The sequence below is a fragment of the Pestalotiopsis fici genome, assembly GCF_000516985.1.
Source record: "Pestalotiopsis fici W106-1 unplaced genomic scaffold PFICI_Scf_8, whole genome shotgun sequence".
Taxonomy (NCBI): domain Eukaryota; kingdom Fungi; phylum Ascomycota; class Sordariomycetes; order Amphisphaeriales; family Sporocadaceae; genus Pestalotiopsis; species Pestalotiopsis fici.
This window is the reverse complement of record NW_006917098.1, coordinates 2,343,129-2,363,388: the sequence shown is the minus strand read 5'-3', so window position 1 is coordinate 2,363,388 and position 20,260 is coordinate 2,343,129. Positions and strand designations below refer to the sequence as shown.

At 50.0% G+C, this 20,260-nt stretch overlaps 4 protein-coding genes across 4 annotated transcripts; 3 read left to right on the top strand and 1 right to left on the bottom strand.

The window, feature by feature from the left end:
- Positions 1–1,144: 1,144 nt before the first annotated feature.
- PFICI_11389 (uncharacterized protein) lies at positions 1,145–2,982 on the top strand (the record flags this gene model as incomplete). The annotated part of the gene is made up of 5 exons (XM_007839970.1): positions 1,145–1,158; positions 1,265–1,334; positions 1,387–1,467; positions 1,537–1,887; positions 1,945–2,982. The coding sequence occupies 5 exons, from the start codon at positions 1,145–1,147 to the stop codon at positions 2,980–2,982; spliced, it is 1,554 nt and encodes a 517-aa protein (XP_007838161.1).
- A 1,513-nt stretch (positions 2,983–4,495) lies between these two features.
- On the top strand, positions 4,496–12,305 carry PFICI_11388 (uncharacterized protein; the record flags this gene model as incomplete). Its single annotated transcript, XM_007839969.1, has 3 exons — positions 4,496–4,626; positions 4,739–9,821; positions 9,993–12,305. 3 exons carry the CDS (start codon positions 4,496–4,498, stop codon positions 12,303–12,305), a joined length of 7,527 nt encoding a protein of 2,508 aa, XP_007838160.1.
- A 1,134-nt stretch (positions 12,306–13,439) lies between these two features.
- PFICI_11387 (uncharacterized protein) lies at positions 13,440–16,871 on the bottom strand (the record flags this gene model as incomplete). The annotated part of the gene is made up of 2 exons (XM_007839968.1): positions 13,440–14,545; positions 14,600–16,871. The coding sequence occupies 2 exons, from the start codon at positions 16,869–16,871 to the stop codon at positions 13,440–13,442; spliced, it is 3,378 nt and encodes a 1,125-aa protein (XP_007838159.1).
- Positions 16,872–17,515: 644 nt separating this feature from the next.
- On the top strand, positions 17,516–19,433 carry PFICI_11386 (uncharacterized protein; the record flags this gene model as incomplete). The annotated part of the gene is made up of 5 exons (XM_007839967.1): positions 17,516–17,640; positions 17,710–17,986; positions 18,050–18,248; positions 18,302–19,195; positions 19,264–19,433. The coding sequence occupies 5 exons, from the start codon at positions 17,516–17,518 to the stop codon at positions 19,431–19,433; spliced, it is 1,665 nt and encodes a 554-aa protein (XP_007838158.1).
- Between the last annotated feature and the right edge of the window lie 827 nt (positions 19,434–20,260).

Genomic DNA, 20,260 nt, shown 5'->3' with positions numbered 1-20,260 from the left:
GCCGGCCGCCCTTTCAAGATGGCAACAGTAGGAGTCGACAAACTCCTAAGGCTGCAATCTGTCTTCTACTACTGCGGGACGTGACTTGATTCCAATCGATTTGCTCGGAACAGGGAGTCGGTGAGGGGCAAGGACAATTACTAGTAACACATAGGATGATGTCCCGCCGCCCGCTGGTCGTTTGCGACTACTATGCACTGTCCACTGCTAAGGTAGGTAGAGTTCTGGACTTCCAGTGGACTTCGGAGGTGCCTGGGGCCACATGTATGTACGTCTGCACGCTACTGGATAGAGGGCATCCACTTTGCCCACTATATCCACCGAAGCTCGACTCGAAAGGTTCGATGATGGGCGTGGGCGGACACAGAGATGCGCGCGCGAATACTTTCGGCTCGTCCACTTCAATTGGTTTGTCGGTATCAAATGTGATGAAGAACATTCAATGATATTTGGATGTACGTCCCTTAGGTACTTCTTACTATAGGTGGTGCATGTATCTCTCTCTTTCTCTCTCCCCCTCGGGCTCTCCCCCTTCTCTAATGTGCACATCGCCTCGAGGTCACCACCATCTCCCATATACCTACTGCGAACTATCAAAATTTGACCACCTACAGCAGCGGAATTTTGTGATTTGATGAATGGATTGGATGGACGAATGTGTCCAATGTAGTGTAGTAGCGAAGGAAATGTATCGTGTACACCCCAAGTCGAGCCAGTCATATCACACTATCATCTGAAACGAGATGATCACTGTGCAACCCAGCCTCTGTAGCGTTTACATTTGTTGCCATCATCAACCGGCCAACACCCCTGTCCTGCATAAGAGCTGGCCTGCCCCACCCCCTCGTCCCCTATTTTCGACCACAGATTTCCTGGCTCGAGAATAATTGTTGATACTGTAGTAGCTTGTCCCTCCCAGAGTATTTCGTCCCTCTCCGTCCATCCATTTATCTACCTCACCCCTTCCTTCAGCATCTTCTAGATTCTGTCCTCCTCGTCTTGTCTTTTTTTGTTGATACCCAAAGAGCCACTCTTTCTGTCATCTCAAGATCAATCCCATCTTGTGTGATATACCCCCTCCAAAGCGAGTCTTTTTCATATCCTGAACCACCCCCACATTCAACGGTTCCAGAAGTGAGACATCATGTGCGCAGACATGTGAGTATTCCATCCAATTGCTGTTGTTGCCATTGGCACAATATCTACACTTCTTCGAAGACGAAGGAAGTCAACGATGTGGGTGTGCTAACTCGTCTCCCATCAGCAACGTCGACGTTCTCGTTATTGGCGCTGGCCCAACGGGTCTTGGTGCTGCCAAGCGTCTCAACCAGATTGTATGCTTCACCGCCCACTACTTGTCGAAGCTGAAACTAATTGTGCGCCCAGGACGGCCCATCATGGCTGATCATTGACTCCAACGAGAAGGCCGGTGGTCTTGCTTCCACAGACGTTACCCCCGAGGGTTTCGTAAGTTCTCCCTTTGTGCTTCTATGCTTTGCGTAGTTTTTCGTGGCTAATTCTCGTCGCTCAAAACAGCTCTACGATGTTGGTGGCCACGTCATCTTCTCCCACTACAAGTACTTCGACGACTGCATCGACGAGGCTCTCCCCAAGGAGGATGACTGGTACGAGCACCAGCGTATCTCATACGTTCGCTACAAGGGCCTCTGGGTCCCCTACCCCTTCCAGAACAACATCTCCATGTTGCCCAAGGAGGACCAGGTCACTTGCCTGGAAGGCATGATCGACGCTGCTTTGGAGCACCGTGTTGCCAACACCAAGCCCAAGAACTTTGATGAGTGGATTATCCGCCAGATGGGTGATGGTATTGCCAACATCTTCATGAGACCCTACAACTACAAGGTTTGGGCTGTTCCGACCACCGACGTAAGTGCTATGGCTCTTCTCTTCGATCTGATGAACTATCTCTAACCGCAAAAATAGATGCAAGCTGAGTGGCTCGGTGAGCGTGTCGCCGCCCCCAACCTGAAGCTTGTCACCAAGAACGTCGTCCTGAACAAGGTCGCTGGTAACTGGGGCCCCAACGCCACTTTCCGCTTCCCTGCTCGCGATGGTACTGGTGGTATCTGGATCGCTGTCGCCAACACTCTCCCCAAGGAGAAGACGCGCTTCGGCAAGCACGGAGAGGTCAGCAAGGTCGATGCTGCCAAGAAGACTGTCAAGCTCGCCGACGGCACTACCATCAAGTACGAGAAGCTTGTCTCCACCATGGCTGTGGACCACCTCGTTGAGGCCATGGACAACAAGGAGCTCGTCAGCCTGAGCAAGGGTCTGTACTACTCGTCGACTCACGTCATCGGTGTTGGTCTGAGAGGCGAGCGCCCCGAGCGCATTGGTGACAAGTGCTGGCTGTACTTCCCCGAGGACAACGCTCCTTTCTACCGTGCCACCATCTTCTCCAACTACTCCCCCTACAACCAGCCTCAGGCTGATGTCAAGCTTCCCACCATCCAGCTGGGTGACGGTAGCAAGCCCAAGAGCTCCGATGCCAAGGAGGGTCCTTACTGGTCCATCATGCTCGAGGTCTCCCAGTCCACCAAGAAGCCTGTCGACGAGGCCAACCTCCTCCGGGATTGTATCCAGGGTCTTATCAACACTGAGATGATCAAGCCCGAGGATGAGATCGTCTCTACCTACCACCGCAAGTTCGACCACGGTTACCCTACCCCTGCTCTCGAGCGTGAGGGTGTCCTCAAGGAGCTTCTGCCCAAGCTTCAGGACATGGACATCTGGTCCCGTGGCCGATTCGGCAGCTGGAGATACGAGGTCGGTAACCAGGACCACTCGTTCATGCTCGGTGTCGAGGCCGCCGACAACATTGTCAACGGCGCTGTCGAGCTGACCCTGAACTACCCCGACTTTGTGAACGGCCGCAAGAACGAGGAGCGTCGTCTGGTCCAGGGCACTCTGGCCACCAAGAAGTCCAGCAGCAACGGTGCTCTGCCGACGCGCAAGGCTTAAATGGATTTTGGCCAACAAAGAATATAAAGAAATTTAACTTGCATTTGTGTTAGACATTTTACTACGAGGGCCTCGTTTAGCTAGAGGATTTGATGAAGCTAGACAACTGGAGTTCACGGGGCCTGTAGCTCTTGATGGTTTGATGAGCGTCAAAAATGCGACAGGGATGATGACGGTATGGCTTTAATATGATTCTTCCGGTGCCAAAAGATGCACACAGAGAAAGATCTTGTTTGTCTCTTGAGAGATAGACGCCCAGAACGATAGAAAATAGACTATCCAATCTGTAAGAAACCACTTTTACCTATGTGTGCTTTGTTGCATTGCATCGAGAATTGCGACCATCGTGAGACTCGTTGCATGTTGTCGTGCCCTGACATCATATCTCGGTAAGAGAACACTTATCGTTGATAGATTATGGATACTTGCTTATCCCCCCACCCTGGTAATTTCTACCTTTTTTTTTTCTTCTTCTTTGGTAGGAAGTGGTTCCTTGCAAGTCTGCCACTATGCCAGATTGCTGATGTTGGGCAGCAGGGAGATGAAGAAGGGATCAGATATGCCTCACGATCAGACCCCTCGCTCCTGAAAAGGGGAGGATAAAGCTGAAAGCCTTCTTGTGAAGAAAAAGATCTACCCATCCACACCATCTCTCATGCACACCACCTACCTACATTAGCTCGATATGGCTGGCTTTATTGCACTGGGAAAAAGAGATCTGATTTGATTGAAGAAGATGAGATGCGAGTTCTGCCTCCAAAAGTTCTGTTGCATTCCGAAGTACATACATAATTGCTATGTAGTTGGTCATAATGCCGGCAAGTACTATGTACTCTGTAGATCGTCATACATGAGACGGGCCAGGCACAGCCAGGTGATCGGGAAATCCAAGCCCTCTCCTGCACCCTTGTGATTTGGTGGTGGTAATCTCACGGCCTATAAGTGCACACTGCTAATCATGACGAACATAGCACATTGTTGTGATAATTGAGCCATCATGGATCTTGTAAAGTAAGATCTCTTGTAGGCGCAAGTGGACTCGTGCGTGAATATGCTCGAAGTATTTTGTAACAAGAAGTAGATTGAATTGTTAGTCCCAAACAGTGGGTTTTCGCATCGAAGATTTGAAAGAGACAATCCCACATAAGTCACCATTTGCTTGGCCTATGACTAAGGTATTATTCGCGACTGCCGGACTTTGAGTTGGGTTTTTTTTGGGGGGTGACGCTCTAGCCAGGTTAGGCTCGGCTGGGCTAAAGTGACTGGGCCCGGGACCCTCAACGTCGTCGACTTCGAAGTGGCCGCTTCCAAGACAACCACCACGGCCAGACATTGTCGATCCTCTGCCAAAAAAAAAAAGTGTGCTTTCGTTGACGGGGTTCATTTCCGCCTTCTTGCATCTGCTGGATCTGCGCAAAGAGATCCGAAGCGGACCATGTACGCCCTCGACGTCGAGCCTTATCCCTAGAAAGTCGAGCCGCCGCCGAGTCTTCCATGAAGCCGATCTGAGGTAATGGACAGCTCCGTGATCGTGATGGACGATCAGCTTGATCCTCCGCCGCGAATCTTCGAGCGCCTGCGCCAGATCGCTGGCTACACCTGGGACGACACCCAGCGACCTTTCCATTCCACCTACGATAACTGGTAGCTCCCCTTTTTTTCTGTTGTCGTTGTTGTTCCTGTTGTCATGTATCACGGGATGGAAATTCTTCTCGTCCAATGCCATACTTGAAAGCTAACGCGCTGTCCTATGTAGGCACGTCTTTGGTACAAGATTTGTCTCTCCATACCAAGACTCCAACTCGCAACCGCGTGATGTCTCGAGTCCTCCGGCCTTTCTACACAAGCTGTCCTCGTCGGGCTCTATACAGCACAGCGACGGGAGCAGTGACCGATCCGCCACTTCACCTCCTATCATAACTCACGGCGCTTCTGCGGACCTCTCCAACCTCGAGGAACAACAGGTTGTTGCGCGCGTATCGTACCATGTCCTCCGCGAAGAGCGAGCTTTCCACACCTGCAAGAATATCATCGCAACAGCCGATCCGAACGGAGAACACAATGTGAAGCCAATCGATTTGATCAGACTAGCTTCGCATCCGGAAGATCGAGGACCAATCATTGTAGTCATCTACGAGTTTCCAGGCTACAATTATCTCTTTCGAGTGTTGGACTTGGGACCGGCCTTTTACTCTGCCAAAAAGGTTGAGAATAAGTTTGAGCCAGACCAGCAGGAGAACTACGAGCTTGAAAAGCCCATTAGCTTGCAGCATTTTCTCGACTTCGCAATCGGAGCAACACAATGCCTAGAAATTCTGCACCACCGACATGGATCAGTTCATGGAGAGATTCGTGGCGATGCATTTCACTTCAACCTTGAAACTAAGAGGGTTAAGTTGTCATCGTTTGGTTCAGGTGTTCGGTCATTCGAGCATGGCTTGACAAGTACAGGATGGTCAACTTTATCGCAAGAACTTGGTGCCAAGAACAAGCTGGTCTACATCTCCCCAGAACAGACTGGCCGTCTGCCGGCTGAGCCAGATACCAGAACGGACATTTACTCATTGGGCGTGCTTTTCTGGCAGCTCCTTACGCAGCAGCCGGTCTTTACAGGCGCCACCCCGCTCGATATTGTGCAGTGCGTTCTTGGCCGTCGTATACCTCTGGTCTCGAATGTGAGGATAGACGTCCCCGAGATTCTTGGTAAAATCATTCAAAAGTGCACGTCCAAGAATATACAGGATCGTTACCATTCCGTAAGCGGCTTGCAATATGATCTTCAAATGGTACAGAAGTTTCTTGTCGACGGCGACCAGGTGGCCCTGAAAGCATGGCACATTGGGTCCAGGGACGTGTCATCCTTCTTTATGCTGCCAACCGCCATGGTGGGCAGGCGTGAGGAACGCGACAGACTGTCCAGAGTGATAGAAAGAGTAGCAAAAACACATGATCTAGTGTCCAGCGCCACCAATCGATTCTCAGAGCTCTCTCTATCCAACGATATGCTTGATACAGCCGACGCATCCAGCGAAGGCGCGAGCTCCGTTGAAGGCCAGGGCGGTACACGGCGAAGTGGTTCTTTCACGCAAACAGTGATGCAAGACTCAAGGCTATCAAGAAGCAGCTTCCAGCCGTCGCTCAATGGCACAGACGAGCTGACCATTTCTGGGGAGACTGTATCTTCCGGAAATTCCGGACCACGACTGACGAGGCCTTGGGAGCGCAACCACTCCGTCTCCCTAGAGACCAGGAGTCTTGTAGATGGATTCAGTGAACGCCAGCCGTCGCGGCATAGCGCTATAGAGAGTACAGGTAGTAGCCTGTCTCGACAGCTAGGTTCGGCCAGATTTCGCAGGCGGGGCCACTGTGAGGTCGTCACCATCGAAGGCGCGGGAGGGCTTGGCAAAAGCTTCCTGGTCCAACAAGTGCTGGCTGATGCCAGACGCCGAGGCTTCTGTGCCACTTCCAAGTTTGACACTGCACGGCGTTATGCTTTTGCTCCTCTGCTGAAGCTGCTATCCTCTTTGATCAAGCAAGCTTGGGGCGAGAGGAACACGGAGACGCCTTTCCACTCGGCACTCAAGGATTATCTACGTCCAGTATGGCCAGTATTGCACAAAACGCTCGGGCTTCCAGAGTTTCTTCTTGGTCCTCGTGATGGAACCACTGCTACTGTTGTTCGATCAGCTTCCTCGGCCCAAAGTCCAGCCAAGGGGCAGGGCGTACGTTCGTCGATCCGTAGACGGGGCTCGTCTCCTGGAAGCTCCCCCAGCGGTTTATTGTATCCAAACAGCCCCCGGATCTCTTCTCAGAGTTCTCAAGATTTCTTGAGATCGGGAGGCACAACGAAAACGATACGGCTCATGAACACTTTCCTTGATATCTTGAGGATATTCAGCTCCTACCACTTCATTTGCTTTTGCCTTGATGATCTTCATTTTGCGGATTCCGAGAGCCTTGAGCTCATAACACAGATGATTGCGGCTCGGCTCAAAATGGTTCTCATCATAACGTTTCGGCCTGATGAGATGCCACAAGAACAGGTACAGCGTATTCTTCAACCAGCTGATAGTGAAGAGCACTCGATAATGAGCGCGCCCCGGATTACGCGAATCATCCTATCGCCGTTGAATGAACCTGAAGTTCTCCAGTTCGTGGCATCGACGTTGTGCAGACCTCCTGAAGAGGTGGCCCCCCTCGCTTTGGTGATCCAGTCCAAGACAGCTGGCAACCCTTTCTACATGCGGGAAATGCTCCAGGCTTGTTACAGATCGAAATGCATATGGTACGATCATCGCGAAACCCGTTGGTGCTATGACTTGGACATGCTTTTTGAGCAATTCAAAGGCGAGCATGGCTACGATGTCCTAGACAACGACTTCATCACACGCCGACTTGGCGAACTGCCCTCGACAACTCGCTCGATACTTGCCTGGGCTTCCCTGATTGGCAATTCTTTCTCCTTCGACCTCATATGTCAGCTTCTCAATGGGGAATTTGACTTTGTGGATGACACCACATGCGAGGATCAGACACTGCTTCCAAGTAAATACTCCAAAGCAGATGCCATCGCAGGTCTTCAAGCTGCTATAAATGCTTGCATTCTCGTTCAGGGCGATTCAGACGAGAGATTCCGCTTTGCACATGATAGATACGTCCAAGCTGCATCCTCTTTGAAGGAATGCAACGTACGCAAACAGCATTTCATCATTGCACAAACACTTCTCAAGTACCATGGTTCTGAATTGAGATGGCAAGAGAACATTGCGGCACATATCTGCGAGTCGGTTGATCTAGTCAAACACCGGATACACATTCGCGGGCAATTTCGCAAGCATTTGATGAGCTGCGCCGTGACGTCTGTCGAGAACGGTGCTCGGCCGACAGCTGCAAAGTACTACTCAGCAGCCGTGAAGCTCTTGCAACCGGAGCCGTGGGTCGATGGCGAAGACAGCTCCTACCAAGAGACATTGGACCTCTACATACGAGCTGCCGAATGCAGCGTCTTCATGAGTGACAGCCACCCTGCATATACCTATGTCAACACCATTTTTGAGAAGGCGAAATCGCCTGACGACATGGCGCCTGCTTGGCTGATGAAATCACGCATCGAAGCTCAAGGTGGCGACTCTGTGGCGGCATTAAATACACTCAAAGAAAGCTTGACTCACCTCAACGTCGACTTCGATGCTTGCCCTACTTTTGCAAAGTGCGATGCCGAGTTCAGAAGGCTTTCTTCCAAGGTCATGTCAATGGATCGATCTGAAATCATGGGTCTGCAGACCATTGATCCGCAAATGGTGGCTGTCGGCGCTATTCTGGCAGACGCCTGTAGCGCTGCATTTTGGAGTGACGTCCTTGACTTTTTCAACCTCTCACTCACAATGCTGCGTATTCATCTCGAGAAGGGATCCTTCCCACAGTCAGGCATGGCTCTGTTGCACATTGCCTTTATAGCCATCGCCCGCTTCAACTTGATCGAGTTTGGGTCAGAAATGGGGACCATGTCTCTAGAACTGTTTGGCCGTCTGCGCGACCCATTCTCATCAGCTCGCGGCTACATGATCTATGCCAATTTTATCAGTCATGTGCAAGTTCCCATCAACCTCGCCATCAGCCAATTCGAGCAAGTGGTAGAGTACGCCGCTAGCGCCAGTGATCGTATATCCGTTATCCTCAGCTTTGGCTTGTCTGCGCAGATGCGATTCTTTGCCAGTGAGAACTATGCAGATCTCGAGGCTATCTGTCAATATTGCTGTGAAGAGGTTCAAGGATGGGCCTCTGACACTCGTGGTGGAACCTTCTTGGTCTCAGTTCTGCAGGTCTCTCGGGCGCTCCAAGGCAAGACCCATCATTGGGATCCGATGGAGGTGTTGACTGATGACCACCACTCGACTTCGGGCTATAAACAGTGGCTTAGCCGAACCACACATAACGGAGCTCGATCCTTGTTGGTATATGAGACTATGGAGATTATACCACTCTACCTCTTTGGCCATTACGAGAAGGCCTGCGAGGTTGGACAAAGGTGCATTGACAACATGCAAAGAATCTGGTCTGCAAGGAATACCAGAGCCGCTATGCTGTTTTATGGCTTGTCCCTCGCTGGCCTTCTGTTCCGAAAGCTGAATGACCCACGAAACAAGGGCCAAGACATGTCAAGCGAGATCGAGGCCACTGTACTTGTCCTAGACGACTTCAACAACAAGATCAAAGATTGGCAAGTGGTGTCAGACGTCAACTATCTCGCATGGACGAAATGGCTCGATGCCCAGATTGCCGAGCTCCGCGACGATCACGGTTTTGCCATCCAGCAATACGAAACAGCACTGGATCACGCCTCCGAACACAGCTTCACATTTGAGGAGGCTCTGGGCAATTTCCTCATGGCTGGCTTCTTTATCCGCAAAGCTGCCAGAAGATCTGCTCGGGCGGTCCTACGGGAGTCCATTGGACTCTGGCAACAGCTTGGTGCGGCTGGAATGGCTCGCCGGATCGAAGAAGAGCACTCACTACTGTTGCATGGCCCTACGGCAAATACTCGAGCAGTAGAGGTTGGTGTGCAAACCGACTTCACAACTGAGATGTCCTATGGCGAGGGAGAAGAACTGGGCCAACCTGGTGCTCAGGTATCGACATCCGAACTTCAGCACACTCGAATGGCTGCGTGGCGGGGTTCGATACCACAGTCAGGGGCAGGACTCCCGGCCCTTGACATGATTGATTTGCATGCTATTTTGGTATCGTCTCAAGTGATATCTTCTGTACTGCAGGTCGACGTATTACTGAAAACCATGTGCGATGTTGTTCTCCAAACGTGTGGCGGATCTGCGACACAGGTAGGTTGTCCTGTTCTTTCTCCTCGCCATCTTGTATTATCCGTTTTCCTTTTCGCATGTTCCTCGCACGTATATTCCTCACAGTTTACTGCATATGGGACAATTAGGCTTGAGAATTCTGCTCATCATCAATCATTGATGTTTTCGAGCGTTGGCTAACACATTCGCTAGGCTGCCATTATTGTGCAGGATCAGGAGCTAGGGGATGATACTTATTGTATCGCCGCCAGTGGAGAGCCTGAACGAGGCGCGGTTTCTTATCCTCCACCGGGAAAGCCCCTAGCTGGTACCTCGCTTGTGGCTGAGAATGTGATTCACTACTGTGTCAGGTTCCAAGTGACTGAAGCCATATTCATTCCTGACCTGATCCAAGATGAGCGTTTTGGAAATGTAAGCGAAAGCTGGCTGCGGCGCAACCCTCTCAGCAAGACGGTCATCGCCTTGCCCATCAGATATGGCTCGAGACCTTTGCTTGGTGTACTGTATCTCGAGGGCGAGCCGGGGACATTCACAACCAGGCATTTGACTGTGCTGCAGTTGCTCGTTCAACAGATTGGTATCAGTTATTCAAACGCTCTTTCTATGAGAAGCATAGAAAAGGTTTCCGCGGAGAACGAAGCCATGATCAAGATGCAAAAAGAGGCACTTGCTGCAGCCAAGGCAGCCGAGCTCAAGGCAAAACAGGCCGAGGCCGAAGCATTACGCAACGTCAAGATCGCCGAGGAGGCAGCCAAAGCAAAAAGCGTGTTCCTGGCCAACGTGTCTCACGAGCTGCGAACGCCTCTCAATGGTGTTATCGGTAATTCGGAACTGCTCAGAGATAGCAATCTCAACAAGGACCAGCTGGAGATGGCTGACTCGATCCGGGTGTCAGCGGATCTCCTACTAACAGTCATCAACGACATTCTTGACTTCTCCAAGATGGAGGCAGACAAGATGAAACTATACATCATTGCGTTCAATCCCGAGGAGATGGTTCGCGAGGTGGTACGAGCAGTATCCTACAGTAACCGAGAGAAGACGTCGAAGAAGAATGTCAAGATTATCCAGGACATTCATCTACCCCCAATGCTCATCTACGGAGATCCAATTCGATTACACCAGGTACTGGGAAATCTCATTGGAAACAGTCTCAAATTCACAGAAGATGGTTCCATCACAATAGGAGCGCGTATCGATTCAGAGAACGAGGAGCACGCCAAGCTGACTTTCTGGGTTCGCGATACTGGAATCGGTATTCCTCAGCAGCAGTTGACGAAACTTTTCAAACCCTTTAGTCAAGCAGATGCCAGCACAGCTCGCAAATATGGAGGCAGTGGCTTGGGTCTGAGCATTTGCAAGTCCTTGATCGAAACAATGATGAAGGGACGCATCGAGCTGGAGAGCGAAGAGAACGTTGGAACAACGGCTTGGTTCAGTGTCACCTTTGACAAGGCAAAGCCCGAGGTTTCCGCCGGCGATGTTCAACAGGTACATATGCCGCAAATTGTCGACAAGCAACAAGCAACTCGTGAAGCCCCACGTAGGGCATCGATCAATCCTTTCCCGGACCTGACGCAAATCCCCAAGGACCAGCTACGTATATGCATAGCTGAGGATAACTTGATCAATCAGCGAATCGCTATCCAATACGTCCGAAAATTGGGCTACACCAAGGTCGATGCATACGAGAATGGATTGAAAGCGGTGGAGGGCTTACGTGAACAAGCAAGCAAAGGAAACCCATACCACATTGTCCTGATGGACGTGCAGATGCCGATCCTCGATGGGTACGAGGCCACAAAGCTTTTGAGAAAGGATGCAATAGAGGCAGTGAAGAAGGTGTTGGTCATTGCCATGACGGCTTCAGCCATTCAAGGCGACCGGGAAAAGTGTTTGGCTGCTGGCATGAATGATTACTTGGCTAAGCCGGTCAAGGCCGACTTGCTTAAACGGAAACTCGACACGTACACGACAATGCATTTACCGCCGAGCCCACCGCCCAGAGGGTCTCCAGTGTCGATGGCTTCCGGTGCTAGGACCGGGTCGTCCAGTGACATCACTGTGCCGTCGCCAGCGCCATCAGCTAGTCCAGCTACTGTCGCAGACCATGTTCCCAGACCTGGACCGACACCGACGAGCAATACAAATTTGCCGTCTGGGCAACCGCCTCCGCAGGTTCCTAGCCGCCTTTCTAGCGATAATCATTCATCTGTCTTCGACATGGCATCGATTGCCGAGACAACAACCAATTCAACAGTCTCATCAAAGGACATGAAGCGGCAACCAAAGAAGCTCACCAAACTTCGCAACAATAGCGATAAAACTGACAAGTCGGAGAAACCCAAGGCGGTTCTTAGGAAGCCATTGCCATCAAGCACAACATCTCTGAGCGAACAATTGGCTACTGAGGGCCATGATGGGCACTCCGGCGATGGACAAGGGAGACCAGCCAGTCTCCACAGCACGAGCAGTCTTGCAAGCAAAGAAGCTGCTCCAAAATAGATTTTCGTTGCATATATACGCCAACGGTCGATATGCAAAGCACACCATGTCAGCCAGGCATATGTTGAATTTTCAAATGGTCAGGGACGGTGGGGTCTTCAGGTGATGCCTCTGATAAATGTAGCGTATACTTGAGCATTCTACATGAGGCGTTAGACACGGATCTGTTACGTGGAAATGATGATATCGGGTGCTTATGTTTGGGGGCGCTGATTATTTTTCTGGCATAAATACGTTTATATATTTTTGGCTGCTGTCACCGTTGGGTGATTTAGATGATATGGACGGAGGAGCCGGTTGGGCGACTTCATCATTTGCCGGTATTGTTGTCGGCGGACAAGCACTCGAAGATTTCACCTCGGATAGGGAATGGATGGCTTGTGGCGGTGTAAATAGAGGACTCGGAAAGTCTTTGTAGAAAGAAAGCGAAACTGTGCTTGAGATACCATTTGGGAAAATGTTTTTTGTCTTTTCCATGCGCGTCGACTGCATGATTGATTCCACGCCACCCATGTCTTGTCATGATCATGCTGTCTGTGTACAGTAGTCACAAAATACGATCACACTTGACCTGAGACTAGGAACGGTTTGCGTGGATTTGGGACAAGAATCTCGCGGGTAAGTAATCGTATTGGAGGTAATCAGCAACACGTTACTTCTCTGCTTGTTTATTTTCACTCTCGAGAGACCACAAAAACCTGATTGGGTTGTCATGAATTAGCATTACTCTGGTGAGCGAGATGACATTAGCATGTGTTGCTCTGGGTAGGTTTGCATTCATTTCTTGTCAGCTGTATAAGTCAAAGTGCATCGTGCATTATAGAAAAAAATTCACAAGCTGCGCCATTGGGCTAGAGTCGGGCTGCGCCCATACCCAGAGATCGTTCGTCAGCGAATCTTCAGAGCAAAGCTCTTCGCGGCAAGGCCAAGCATTTAGACACTTTTAGTTGGCTGTCGATGGACGTTCACAGTCTCTTGATTGCGTGATTCAACATTTCACTAGTAAACAAGATCTTATTCCAGGATAACTATCTCGTGTGCCAACATCATGCGTACAATCTTGGGTGACGAGGGTTGGAACTGTGAGGGCCTCGGCGCCCATTTATCACTCATAATCGTCCACAACTCTCATCATCAGCCTGTCATGCTCAGCCCGTAAGGCTGGGTACTTGGTGTCGTAGATGGAACATCATTTGGTATCTGTTGCCGCTCACTCTGGTTCTGTGATAGTATCTGTCCTGACTGGCCTTGTGGCAGGCCCTGTGCTGTCATGAAAATTGGCATTGACTGGCTTGTACTTGTTTGAGGATGACCAAAGGGGTGAGGTTGTGCTTGCTGCATTGATGGCTGTGCATACAAGTGAGGTTGCGTTGGAGACTGAAAATGTGTTTGCGCCGATTGGACACCAATTGACTGGCCTCCATTCATCAGTGTCGTCATATATGACTGCGCTGGTTGAAAGGCGTTTGTTTGTGTCTGAAGGGGGAGGCTGTGGATGGGATAATTCGAATATGCGTGATATTGAGTCTGGCCTGGATTCTGACCGAGCACTGCATACTGGGGAGAAGTCGATGCGACGTTTGGCTGAGGATTCGCAGAGGAATGGTGGTCATATCGAGGACCATTTGAGCTATACTCGGTGGTTCTGGTGCCAATAGCCGTTGCCAATTGAGTTGCCATTGACTGCTGCTGAGGTCCGCTTACAATGAAATCGTCAGAGCGCTCGTTTTGCAGATAGGCTCTTTTCGCATCCGTGTGGCCAATGGTTTCCTCCATATACTTGTTGAATTCTTGCGTGGCGGTCTGAACTTCCTTGAAGAAGCCTGAATGCAATACTGGACCTACAGGCTCTTGGTTTCCATTGAGCCGAGCCCGATCGCATTGATTAGCATAGTCGTGGTGTGCCAGACTTGACGCAATCTGGAACGCATTGCGGATTTGCCGTCCATTCCAGCGTCCTTCATTCGCAGTAGATTCACTGAAGTGGAGTTCCACAAACTGAAGTATCTCCTCGTGCTGAATCTGGAGTTCTGGTTTGTTCATAACCTGGCTTCTCTGCTTCTCGATTGCCTTCAGCTTGTCAAGGTTGTACCTGAATATCTCTCTTGTCTGCTCTTTCGACAAGGTGTTGTAATACAGCGACATGTGAACTCGCGACTTGAAAGCCTCGTCAATGGTGCCTACTCGGTTTGTTGTCAGGAACAACAAGCCGTTGTAGTATTCCAGCACCCTCAGAAATACTAGCAGTATTCGTCAGTGGACAGACCATGAGTTGCCATAGCACACGGACTTACCGGAAACCATTGCATTCCTTTTCATATCATTCAGAAAACGATGCGTCAGAAAGACGTCGGCTTCATCCAACAGGAGCACACAGTCCCACAAGTGTGCCAACCGAAAGATCCTGGTGAGCGACCTCTCGATCTCCTCGGGTGTCAGACCGAGATCGCCACAAGTCATGACGAACAGTGGCCTTTTATTCTCCATTGCTACAGCTTCCGCTGTCGCCGTCTTGCCGACACCGGGGGGGCCATGTAAGAGCATGACGAGGCCCTTCCCTTTGCCCTGCACCAAGTCTTGGCTGATACTCTCACGTCTATGCATCAAGAGCCTTCGCTCAAGTTCCTTGCCTTCAAAGTGAGATGAGACTAGACCTTGCACCACTTTTTTGTGGGCATCGGGAATCTGGAGATTACGGAAGACCTCGGTATCATGCTTGATATCCTCGAGAAAGTTTAGATCAATGATGACAAACTTCCTGTCTCGAAGGGAATATGCGAATACACGTTTCGGCAGAAGCATGAAATCTTCGTCGGTGAGCGTGTTATCTCTTCTCTCGCCTGGGCCCAGCGACCGGTTTCGACTTTTGAGAAACGAATCTTCCCCCAAGTTCACATTTCGCTGGCGTATCTCGATCCCATCAATGGTTTGAATGAACTCGGGAGTATCAAAGACCATGACGTCTTTGGAATACCTGTCCCAGCGTCCAATACTCAAACGATCTTCCTCTGAAGCGGTTGGAGGAGGCTTGACTGTTGTCGGTTTGTGGAACTCTGGCTTCCATGAGGGAACGGTCTGGAATGCTTCTGCCGAATCTACGATGACGTCGCTTTCGATGAACTCGGGGTGTCTCAGTGGCTCTCCATTATGGCCGATGGGAATCTCGGGTTCCCAAGGATTTTCCTCATCGCTTGGCGGGTTTCGGATGAATGTCCAACCACTGTAAGACTGGTGACGGGAGGCCCCTTCCAGGAGTTTCATGAACTTTTGACCTTGGGCTTTCAAGGATACCCTTTTGCTCTCACAGTCGGGGAGATACCGGAACGGAAATATTGCCAATGAATCAATGGGACGCTCTCCAGGAAAGTAGCCTATTGTGAACTTTTGTCGCACAGCTCCCAACGCATGACTGTCGTGGTCGATATAGTAACAGTACAAGGTGAACGACTGTTCGGATAGCTTATCAGGGCCGGCTCTAGGGAGAGGGGGAGGGCGCCGTCTTCCATCGCCCCGCGGAATAGGCGGTGGTATCTCTCGCCCATCAGCGTCTTCTTTTGGTGGCCGTGGCCATCCTCCATCCTTTCGATGCACATTATGACGCTCCGCGGGGACAGGAGGGGATGTCTTGACTCTATACAGTCTCCAGAGCTCTTGATAGCAATCATCGGACTTGTCCTGACTCGGAACGTAGAGCAGTTCTCCAACCCGAAACAGTGACCAGAGGTCATCGAAAGCAACCTCTTTGACGTTTTCATCTTTGAAACGATCATGGAGTGGCATGATCTCTTTATCGACAAACTCCAGATAGACTCGCAGTGCATCAATAGCTTCGACTGTACCAAGATAGTCTTCTCGTCTGAGACGGTGATTGTCTGAGAGAGGAAGGCTCTTGAATGATGGTGCTGGGGATTTGTCCTTGGTATCACCCTGAGGAATCCCCTTTATTGGGACCTTGAGATTTCTTGGCTCAGAGTCTTTTCTTTCGCTGCTCTGTACCACATTTTGGTCATAATCAGCACGTGGCCATTGTGCCTCCCATTTGGCGAGTCTTTCTTTGAGTCTTGGCTGCAGATAGACCAGGGCTTTGAAGGGACGGAAGAATGTTCGTGGCCAATACCAGGAAGAATGGACATTGAGTTCGAAGGTCAGACAAGCCAGTAATGTAAGGGAGTGTATCCGCACACGTTGGATATCTCCTTCAACCTCGACGGTTTCATATTCGTCCCCAGCTTGTGTATGAGAGGTGTCATTGTCGAGAGCCGCATCAACCTCATCACTGAAGATGGCTTGGTTGAACCCGTGCCTGGTATTGTGCGAATGCGACCTTCGAAAATCCATCTCCTCTCTGATCTCAGACATCAGATCGGGACCGGCAACCAGGACTTCGATTGGAGCATCGTGATGTTTGTGGCCATAATGATTCTTGAAGTCATCAAAGTTCACCTTTCGTATTTGCCCATTTTTGGGGGCTGTCAGCGATTCGATTTTTTTCCGCTCCGCCAAAATGTGCCGCTGCTTCAACTTCTGCTCACGCAGACGTCTTTCTGCACCCCAATCAGAGTTCATTGTGCCTGATTGCTCTGGAGCGGAACGTCTTTGAGGCTGAGTCGGAGCTATTGGTTTGGACCTATCGAGAGACTAGGATATAAACGGAATGAAGACGAAGGGAGTGAGGAAGCGAGAGGCAGAGGGAGAGAGACAGAGATAGAGAGTGAGTGAGTGAGCAACATAGAAAGGTCAAAGCAAGGAGAATCCGGTAAGGCTGTGGATTGACTAACATAAAGTGGTAAGGCTGTGGGATGGCCCAGGATGTTCACACTGGTAAGAAGTGATTTGGGGGCCAGGCCTCGTATTCGGAAGTTTCGTAATACACAGGCGGTGTGTTAAAACCAATCATGGTCATGCAATAAGCATTCAATGGTAGGATCGGAAGATCGACCCTGTGATGATGTGCTCATTGCTGACGAGCACCTATAGTAACTGCCTCTTGTGCGGTTGCTTGCATGGAGACCCCGCTCCGTTTTCTGTCGATCGAACACTGTTCGAACCTCATTTCTCTGCCATGGATTGGCTAAGATGACTTTGTGGTATCATTTTCTTTTTCGTCTACATAAAAAAGTAGAGTAGGAGAGAATCATTTTCTAAACACTTCTTCATTGGCGGTTTTCACAACAGTCTCTAGGGTGACTAAAGAAAGAAGAGATCACAATATGGCGATTCCATCATTGGAAGTCAGTTTCATCCAGGAGCGCGCAGGAGCAATTGATCCCGCTTTTGCCATGCCGTCAACTTTTGATGAGCAACGTGCGATTGTCGGCCCAAAGGTGCAAAAGCAGTAAGACACGACACATACCCGTGACAATCTTGTATCACAGTGCTAATTGAGGACTCGCCTTCACAACAGTGCACTCAAGGCTGCGATGGAACAATATCAGGCTCTGGACTGTCGGCCAAAACTCGACCTTGACGTCAATAACTGCTCGTGGCCTGAAGTGTTCAAGTTGTTGGAGACCGTCCAAGAGGACTATGCTGCCAAGGCTAGAAAGGGACTCAAGGGCGCATTTCGGAGAATGGGGAGAGATGCAGGAGAAAATTCAGATACAATAAAACCGTTACTGGACATTATTCCTGACGAATTTGGCGGCTCCGTCATTCGATCTGCTTTAGGTTGGATGTTTATAGTAAGTAAAATGTTCCTACCTAATAGCCCTTGTTGAACAGTATCATGGACTTATGAAATCTAGGTTGCAAAACAAAGCGCACAGGCGCGCACCGAGATATTTGAACTGTTTGCCGAGATTCCGTCGATTATAATGGAGATTGGTGAAGCGCGAAAGGACTTTCCGCGTGATGATGAGTTGATGCGCTTGGCTGATTTGGCAGAAGCCGAGATTGTCAACGCAACGCTGAAGCTCATCAAGTTTCTTCTCCCCGAGCACCATCGTAGGTTGATGCTGCCCCTTTTCCCGCCTTCTTGCTCGCATCTAAACGTGTAGTAGTCAAGAAAGTCTTTACAACGTTCTCTGATGTGCCTTCTACTTCGTCTGTGAGCGATATCGTCTCCAATGTACGAGCACGAGCCCAGGCACTGAAACGGGGTTCCGATGTCCATATGAAAGGAGTCGGCATTGACACGAACAGGAACACGCGGGTGCTTATAAGAGAAACTCAGACGACTCGATACAACACCTTTATGATAAATGGAAAGGTGGATCAAGTCGGACAGCAACTTCAGGACATTCGTCGGGATGAGCAAAATATGCTTGACAGACTCACTACTGCTATTGAGGCACAGAATGGTCTATTTCGATTTCTGCGCGAGATGAGGGAGGCTTATCAACAAGAACTGGAGAGTATAAACTCTAGGCTTGCCTGGGCCTTGCAAATGAGCGTCAATTTGGAAAGACACAGAGCACAGACAGTCCCTGTCACCCTACTATCGACCGATCAGCTGCTGTTGGACCTCAACGTTACAAGTCATCAACTTGTTGTAGATCTCGAGCAAGCCTTACGGCAGGGCTCACGACTGGATCGCCTTGCCATGGGACAAGCACAGCAGCTGCTCAAAATGGACCGGTTCTGGTCATGGTACAGTCGGATCTCTTCAGACTTGATCACGGTGCACGGGAAATTTACGAATGAAGCCATACACAGCCGCATATCACCTCTCTCCGCCACCTCTGCTACACTGGTTACAAGTATCTTGCGCGAGAGGCAGGGGGACATTGCACTGTACTTCTTCTGTGGCCAGCATACATCGTCACAAGATCCCCTGGCAGGCCCGCGAGGAGTAATGCGGTGTCTCCTCGCGAGACTGCTTCTTGAAGTACGTGCTAGATGTCAATTCGATATCTATCTCGAACCAATCAGTGCCAACGCCATCGTCGAAGGTATTCGCTGCCATGACATGGAGACAATGTGCCTAATGTTCCAATTATTGGTCGAACACATACCACAGGGAACTACTCTTTTCTGCATCGTCGACGGAATGTCATGGCTGGATCAGCCCAGTCATGTAGCCCATACAAGTCGAATGATTCAGCTCTTCAGGTCACTGGCGACAGACCCACGATTCCCGTTCATCTTGAAATTCATGTTGACGGGGCCGTGGTCCCCCAGCTCATTTGAAGCAGCCATGCGACCTGAAGAGCAGATAAATCTGGGCCAAGGACTTCTGATGCAGAATCCCGCAGCGACGAGTCCTCTGTTCAATAGGTTTACGCTGTCACCTCCGCAAAATCAATCGAGTCTATTCCAGAGTAGACCACTACCACCTAGATGATACCCTCACACCTCACAAGGGTTATATGCTGTGGTGTCCTTAATGCTCTGATTGACACGAATCAGGAAATGCGAAAAGTCTGTCCATATTCTCTTCTCAACACCACAAGATTTCAATCGAGCCATAGTTAAGACGTTCTCAATAGTTTGCCGGCTAATTGCAAGATGTTTGGTCGAGTGTGAAAACGGGGCACCGCATATATCAAAGTCGGAATAGCCATGAATACCACTCACGGCTGCCTTGCATTCTAAATTAGCCCAGCGACCTACACTGAATGGTCCTACTCGAACATGATAATTTGCGGATGATTTTAACTTATGTATATATATTCATGAATCCTTGGTAGTCATTATTGGGTTTCACTTGTACTACTGCTACGAACCGAATAATTACCTTCCCATAACCAGTTCTGTCTAGCTTTGGCTGAGTAATGAAAACTCGACCAGTGGAACTCTACAAAGGTCCATCGTGGAGCATGTAGGCACCTGATTCAGTACCGGAATGTTATATTCTGGCTCACCATACACGGCTTCCTGCCAAATTTGTCGTGTGTGACCCTTTATCTCGGGCCAAATCAAGACGGACAGCCTTTTACTTAGATCACATTCTAGCCTTTTAATTATTCTTCTTGTTTTGGGGTCCTTGCTTCTTCGCCTTATTCCCCCCTCCNCCC